This window comes from Alligator sinensis, unplaced genomic scaffold (genome assembly GCF_000455745.1).
Source record: "Alligator sinensis unplaced genomic scaffold, ASM45574v1 scaffold1626_1, whole genome shotgun sequence".
Taxonomy (NCBI): domain Eukaryota; kingdom Metazoa; phylum Chordata; order Crocodylia; family Alligatoridae; genus Alligator; species Alligator sinensis.
The window spans coordinates 1,268,240-1,275,994 of record NW_005842437.1 but is presented as its reverse complement, the minus strand read 5'-3'; the positions used below and the strand labels follow the sequence as shown (position 1 = coordinate 1,275,994).

General features: G+C 44.9%; 1 protein-coding gene across 1 annotated transcript in view; it reads left to right on the top strand.

Annotated features, from left to right (window-relative positions):
* Window positions 1-95: 95 nt before the first annotated feature.
* REXO2 (RNA exonuclease 2) overlaps window positions 96-7,755 on the top strand; it is an 8,308-nt gene continuing 648 nt past the window's right edge. The window contains exons 1-5 of the mRNA XM_014523066.2: window positions 96-274; window positions 1,678-1,755; window positions 4,671-4,782; window positions 5,548-5,656; window positions 6,019-6,072. Coding sequence (XP_014378552.1) covers window positions 191-274; window positions 1,678-1,755; window positions 4,671-4,782; window positions 5,548-5,656; window positions 6,019-6,072 — 437 coding nt within the window. The 5' untranslated portion in view covers window positions 96-190. The remainder of the gene's footprint in view (window positions 275-1,677; window positions 1,756-4,670; window positions 4,783-5,547; window positions 5,657-6,018; window positions 6,073-7,755) is intronic.

Here is a 7,755-nt window from a genome sequence, read left to right as displayed (position 1 = left end):
AGGTCTGGGGTGAGGCTGGGGTGCTGAGCACCAGGCACCGCCATTGCCTTCCTGCGGGGCAGAGACCCGTCCAGAGTCGCTGCGGTGTGATGCTGGGCCCCGTCCAGAGTCGCAACAGCGCAACGCTGCGCCAGCGGTGCACGGCGGCCGTCCTCGCCCCCGCCAGACTCCCCGTTGCCTTGCGTTGCAGATGACGGGTCTGGACATCGAGAAGGACCGCATCATCGAGATGGCGTGTCTCATCACCGACTCCGACCTGAACGTCTTGGCCGAGGTAGGGACCCGTATGGCACCTCCCGGATTCACGTCACGCGTGTCAGCTCAATCCACGCCGGGCGTTTCCGCTCTCATCGCCGCCGGACCTGGGTGCCGGCGACTCGCCTGAGCGGGACGGGCCCCGTGGAGCAGCGCAACCCGGCAGGCAGCCGTTTATGGCGCGCTTTTTGGGTCCTGAAGTGCGTTATGTGCCGTGGTGGCCGTCTTTAAACGGCCTCGCTTGCCCTCGGCTTGAAACATGTGAAGGTGACTCAAAGCCATGCAAAAGGGAGATGTGCCGAATCCTAGAAATTAATACGAATGCTTTTTTTTTTTTTTAATTGCTGCAGAACGCCAAGTTTATGTTTGAATGTTTTATTTTTTCTACAGGAAAAAAAAATGTTTTCAAACAACTGATGTCTGGAAACATTTGAATACTGCCTCATTAGCTTTTTTTTTTATCCTTTTCCCTCCAGCCGTGTACTTAAAAGGAAGCTTTTCCAATTCTGTAAAAGCTGTAAAAAAAAAAAATATATATATATACACACACACACACACACACACACACACACATATACACACACACACATATATATACTTACACATATTTGTGTATGTATATATGTGTGTGTGTGTGTGTGTGTATACACACACACACACACATATTATTTATTTATTTATTTATTTATTTATATAGTAGCTGTAGAATCGGGTCCCTTCATATTCTTTTCAATACTGTAATTGTTGCCAGCTGCTGCTTCAAATTGTTATTTAAAGGTGATTGTAACCAGGAAGATGACCGTGACGTACGTATCCACACGGAGATGTGCTGTCCCGTTGCACAGGAGAAGTCGTAGCTTTTATACCGTGATGACAGGAACAAGGTTTTCTGGCAGCTGAGCCCTGCAGAATCGGCGCGATGTTGGCAGTGAAACTGGGTTTTCTCTCGGCTCATGTATCACAACTTGTTAAATAAGGTTCAGATGGAGAACCTGGTGAGATGATGCTTGGACAGAGAAGGACGTGATGCGACTTCCACATTTCAGGCTGAATTATTATTCAGCGTTGAACTGCCACCAACCCCAGCGATTTTTTCCTATGTAAAACAGGGCGATGTCATGTCAGAAGGCCTTTTGGGAGTCAAAGCAATCAGGTTGCCTGGAAGAGCATTTCAGCTAAAATCTGTAGTTCGAGCACTGGAAGTTTAATCCTAGTGAGACTCATTTCATGCCATGTGAGACTGCTGAACAAAGCAACCTGGGGGCAGGAGCGGAGCAACCTGAGGGTAGTCGTCTTGTAATTTTCTTTTTAAAGCTAGAGCTGTCCATGCAAGACGCAGATTCTTGCTGTCTGATGTAAAACTCTAGAATAATTCTGCTGTTTAGGCTTTGATTGCACTGCTTCTTTTTCTGTCATCAACAGGGTCCCAATCTAATTATAAATCAGCCAGACGAGCTGTTGGATGGCATGTCCGAGTGGTGTAAAGAGCATCACGGGAAGGTAATGGTTCCAGAGAAATAGCACCAGAATTGGTGCTTCCTTGTAACTGTGTAACCACCTTTATATTCATAATCTCAGGATTGTTTAAGTATTTCAGAGAGGGTGCCTATGTGTGGAAGAGCTTAAAGTGTAAATGGACAAGCAGACAAAGGATGGGGGGAAAGGACGTATCATTTCCATTTGACAGGCTGGGAAGGGAGGTACGAATAGACTGCGTCGTTTCCCCAAGGTCTTGCATGAAGACCACAGCAGAGCTTGGAGTTGAATCCAGAAGTCCAGCGTCACAGTTAACTTTGTTAACTGCAGGCCCGCCCTGAAATACGTTATCGCCAGCAACTTTGTTCAGCAGTAACCTGAAATAGGGCCATTTGCTATTGTCTGGCCTGGAGACCTACCACAAAGGCAGATGGATGGAGAATGGGCTAGATGTTCCTCAGCTGCTGCGGGTTGGGAAACCTCAAGCAATAAAATGAAGCAGATGTGGGCTTTGCCACTTCTGAAACAAACCGACCGACATCTGGTGTGGTTCGCAGTGCTGAGGCTAATGCTAAGGGCTGGATCCATGCAAAAAACTTGCCATCGTAAAGCTCACCCTCACGCCATCTGACGTTTAGGTGTCTGGGCCCTGGCGGGGAATCTAAGGTGCTGAATTAGACGCCTCAACCTTAGGCCATGCACAGCAAGAGTTAAGCTTCGTAATGCAATTCAGAGCAGTCAGCATGCCGAGCAGAGAGATTCTGGAGGTAACTAGTACAAAGTGTGTAAGAGAGAGTGGGGTGTCTCCCTTTGAGTCAGGATTCACAGCCCTGACTCTCCCTTGGTGCTAGGTGCCCGAGTTGCGGAGAAGTTGCTGCCTTCTTGTAAAACAGGGTTGAAGGGAGAGGGAGTGGTGCTGCTCAGCTTGCGTGCAACTGTTTGCTCCATAAAGCACTCACCCAGGCCGTGCGAGATGCGGGGGGCTGGCCGATGCACATCTCTGCACTTTGCTGAGAGTGCCCTAACCACACGCAGCTGAGGTGGGGGCCATCCTCAACCCCTCCCTTGATGAAGCTGTTTTATAATTAATAAAAGATTTCAAGGTAGAGATCAGAGTTGCCTCTGAAAACGAGACCTGGGTTCTAGTTGCTCTCAAAGGACTTCTTACGTGGTTTCGATTGCTTACGTAACTGTTCAGGCTAGACCATAACATCCCAGGTTGCCCTCGTGTTAGGCACGAGTCGGTCACGCTCAGTTCTTGTCCCTTCATCCACTCCTTATAACCCCCGCTGTGACTGCATGGAGCCTGGTCCTGTAAGGGTGTTAGGTACATGCTGAGCACACACACGGGATCAGGCCAACAGCGCAGGGAGGCGGGGGAACGCCTAGCCAGAGGGTTGGGGATGAGAAAAGAACTGAGCAGCTCAAGTTTGACCCAACCAAGGCAATTCCGGACATGAGCAGAAGCAAAACCCACGTAGCGAACTTTACTGTAAAAACGTAGTCAGTAGTGAGGTTAAATAGGGGTTTTGAGGATGGTCTACTTGGACCGAGGGGCCTGAGTTCTTTTGTGGATCTAGCCCTAATCGACTGAGGAAAACAGCATTGTGCCAATTTACAAGAAGCTGATATTTGGCTGGTTATTTTTCCCCATCCCCAAAGGCTGGAAACCTAATTTATTTTTCATTGAAAGCTTAAATTTTGCAGAAATAGATTATTTTAGCGCTCTCACTCACCAGGGAAAGCTTCTTCCTTGCCAATGGCAAGAAAGTGAATGGATTTTCCAAGCCCTGATCATGAATTTAAATTCAAGGTAGTTTTCGATTAAGCGATGGAGTTATAAAACACCCATAAATCCCTCTTGGGCATCTTTCTTTCTGTGGGAGAGATTAGTGGGAACTTGGGAAACAAAAAGGAAGTCGTAAAGTAGATCCTTTTCTCTTCGAGTTTAGAATCCAAACACAGCTCTGCTTCTCCGGTGAATTGGAGATGGAAGCACAAGTCATCTCTGTTTGTGAAGAGCTACTTATTTTAATTGGCTAAAGAAAGATAAAATTACAGCACAGAGGAAACTACAAGCACACAATGAAATTTTTAAGCACCACTTGGGTCTACCAAGTAGTCTTTTGTAGCACGGCATGGAAATATGCAGCACAGCCAGATGGAAATAAATCTTTGGGGACCTCTTAAAGCAGATCTGAAAGGATGGATGTCATAGATTACCTCTTCTGTGTTTATTTGCAGTTTGGTAACTTAGAAATATCAATTTATATTTTTCAAGGTTGGATTAAAGAAACAACAACAAAAATCATCCCTGAGAGCAGTCTGCAGACATCTAGCCGCGTGTTGTGAAATCCTGAAAGCAGGGGTTATTGCCGAAATGCTTGCAGACCATTAACTGCACTGATACAATACAATAAATAATCCGTGTTGTAAACTAGCAAGTGCCTCTTGTTAAATAGATACAAAGCTATTTAAACGTTCTGCTGGAATACATACATTTATGTACATAAAGCTCTGTACAAAGTCCAAGTAACTGGGGGCTACTCCATCCCCCATAAAATAGCAGGTGGAAAAATATCACGGAGGTTTATCTGCTGTGGTCCAAGTTGGATGCATCTGTAGCAATAACGTACAGTGCCATACACTATAAGCAGTCATCCCACGGAAGTCAGTGGGATTGTAGAGTAGGATACTATTCAGCATGAGTAAATGCATTGAAATCTATCCTTAGTCACTACTGAAATAGGTAACGAAATGTTGAGATCTTCCAGAGGGCGCAGTACAGGAGCTGAGTTGTATTTTTTTTCTTAATGCTGTAGGCTATATTGACGTATAAATAACATTGGGTTGGTAGATAGTTTGCTGTATAGACTTGCTACAAGTATTTTTTAGTAGTGGTACATATTTGATTTCTGTTGGATGGCTCTTTCTTGCAGTCGGGCCTTACTAAGGCTGTGAAGGAAAGTACAATTTCACTGCAGCAGGCAGAGTATGAATTTCTGTCCTTTGTACGACAGCAAACACCCCCTGGCCTCTGTCCTCTTGCAGGTAAAATATGTACTTATTTTTAATGCTAATAACATCATCCCTTCTGCAGCTCCCAGCTGGGCTTCAGAAGGCCTGTTAACCTACGTGGCAGGGGTGCTTTAGCCTCCTCCTTCCTGCAGGCAAATCGAGTTTCATTTACTAAGAGAGAGTTCAGCACTGGGTGTCAAACCATCCATAAATTGCCTAAAGCAAATACTGCATAGAAATTATGCAGGAATCTTAAATTTCTGTTAGCGCTAATGCTTCATTATATGGTTATGTTAGTACTGGCATGACTTACTGTTGATAGCAATTGGTGAATGCAGACTATAAACAGTATCCTGGCACAGGCACCTTCCCCACCCCCTCATGGATATGAATCAAACCAAGGGCCAAAAGCTACGTTCCAAATGTCCTGTTACTCAGACACATAGGGGTCAAAGTCATATGATCCAAGTGAAATATGTTCATAGGAAGGCTTTTTTGCCCTTTGGTGAAAAACCTGGCGTTTGTATAACGTTTGGCACTTTTATTGAGCCATCTATTTACAGCTACTGTGTCATGCAGAGAAAGTAATTGAAGAATTTAATGTGGAGTGATTATACATTTGAAACTCACACAAGTGCTCCCTAATAAGCAAATCTGACAAAAACCTTTAAAATCATATTTACTAGAACACAAAACTTAGAAACCTTCCCCAGCTTGCCTAGCCTGTTTCTAGTTCAGATGTCATTTAACGTAGCTTTGTACTTTCTTGAAAGAAATACCTGTTTTATGTCTTTCTAGGAAACTCTGTTCATGCAGATAAGAAATTCCTTGACAAATACATGCCTCAATTCATGAGGCATCTTCATTATAGGATTATTGATGTGAGCACCGTCAAGGAACTTTGCAGGTAAATACTACACACAAAGTTAAATGGGTGTAAGGAGAGATCTGTAAAGTGGGATTCATTTAGTCTTCTAAAACAAAGGAAGAGGGTTATTTGGGCAGAAGACTGGACGCTGATTTAGCTCGTTTGTATACTCCACTCGCACCACACACAAAGTACCGCAGTCTGTTTCATGAGTTGCACGTAAAGGAGGGGAGGCATTTAGCTTTTGCAGATTATGTTATTTTGATGCTTGTAGTTGTGACTTTTCTGAATACCGATCCAACCCAAATTCTTGCATCCATTTTTAGCAAACCCAGTGAGGCACCCTGGTATATATTTAAAATTTGATTTATAGCCTTAAAATCAATTTCTTCCATATACAGACGCTGGTACCCAGAGGACTATGAATTTGCACCAAAGAAGGCAGCTTCTCACAGGTGAGGCTTCACTTTTGCTTTTATTACAGAACATCAGTCCTGCTTAAAAAGGATGATGCACTTTCATCTCAAAGTGTCGAAAGCCGAAGGATTTCATTATCCATCAGTGACTCTCTCGCGTTTCTGCTCAGGCCAACCCAGATGCAGTCTCTCTCAGCACTTTGGTCTCATAGTGATAATTAGTCAAAGCCAACTTAGCAATGCTCTGCCCATCTCTGCTGGAGCAGATGTGTTGCTAGAGGGCCAGTGGCAGAGGGAATTGGGCCTTTGCTTGACTCTACTGAAGCCAATGCCCATGGACTTAAATGAGGAGCAGGATTAGTCCCCTTGCATTTCTGTGTAGAGTGCTTCAGTCCTGACAGGGGCTCTGTGTGCTACTGGAAGAGAGCGCAGTTGTTTAGTCTGCATGTTTCATAAGAAAAGATTTTGAAATCGGAGCTTGTCTGACTGGTTGCTGGTGCTGAACACAGTGGACTAAATAAACCTCCATTGTTTTAACTCCTTCTCACCAAGAAACTAAGCCACTGTAGTTTAGCACAGACAGGAGCACTCCTGTTCTAAAATCGCCCCGGGACCGTAACCACTGGCGGGGGTGCTCGTGTTCATTCCTGTTCCAGGGTAACAACATTCCTTCACGTGCGGGTGGTGAGAAGGTGTTGCTACTTGCAAAGGGATGCAGGAAAGTAGGAGTAATCCTTACCCCTTCTCTTAGCTGCACGACACACGACCTGGGTAAGATGAAAAGGCCAAGGATAGCAGTCTGCATCATAGCCTGGAGCCTCACACATCACAGAAGACAGGTTTACCTCTCACGGCTGATGTTAGAAGCTTTTGTGTATTCAAGCATAATGAGGGGGAGGAAGGCTAGGTGAAGTCTGGCTATTGCTGAGGTTTACTGGTTGAGGACTGGCCTGCTTTGGTGCACTTTTGGGAAGCATTTGTTGAAAAGAAACCTTTGGATCAAGGAGTGATTAGCTGATGGAGTCCTGAATTCAGGAAGTGCACTACTCAACCATAGTTTTGACATTTTTGGTGGTAGAAATCTACATCCTGGTTTGATTTTTTTTTTTTCCCCTTGATCTTCAGTGCATACTGTTCTTGACATCTTTCCTTTTTAAACAAAAATTACTGGTATTGCAGTAACCCAGGGGCAGCAGCTGCAGTCAGGGTCTGTTTACGCTGTTCATGTAGGTAGTTCTGCATAAATGCATAGTTACTGTGGCTGTCCTGAGGACCTCACTTAACATGGGAGGAGAAACAAAGCACACTGAGATGAAAGGACTTGGCCAAGGGCACACCTAGCAGATCATGTGCTAAATCATAGAAAATGAGGGTTGAAGGGACCTCAGGAGGTCACATCTAGTGCAACCCCCTGCTCAAAACAGGACCAGCCCCAGTATACCCCAGCCAGGACTTTGTCTATCTGGGTCTTAAAAACCTCTAGGGATGGAGATTCCACCTCCTCTCTGGGTAGCCTGTCCCAGTACTTTATTACCCTCCTAGTTTTCCATTATATCTAACCTAAACTTTGCTTGCTGCAATTTGAATCAGGAACTGGACCGGTTTTTAATCCAGTGTTTCATGTCTCAGGCTAATACTGATGTTTGTTTTACGTTTCAAAGCTCTGGAGCCTGTTGGCTTGAAAACACTTGTATCTCACTCAGTGGCACTAGCTAATAAGTC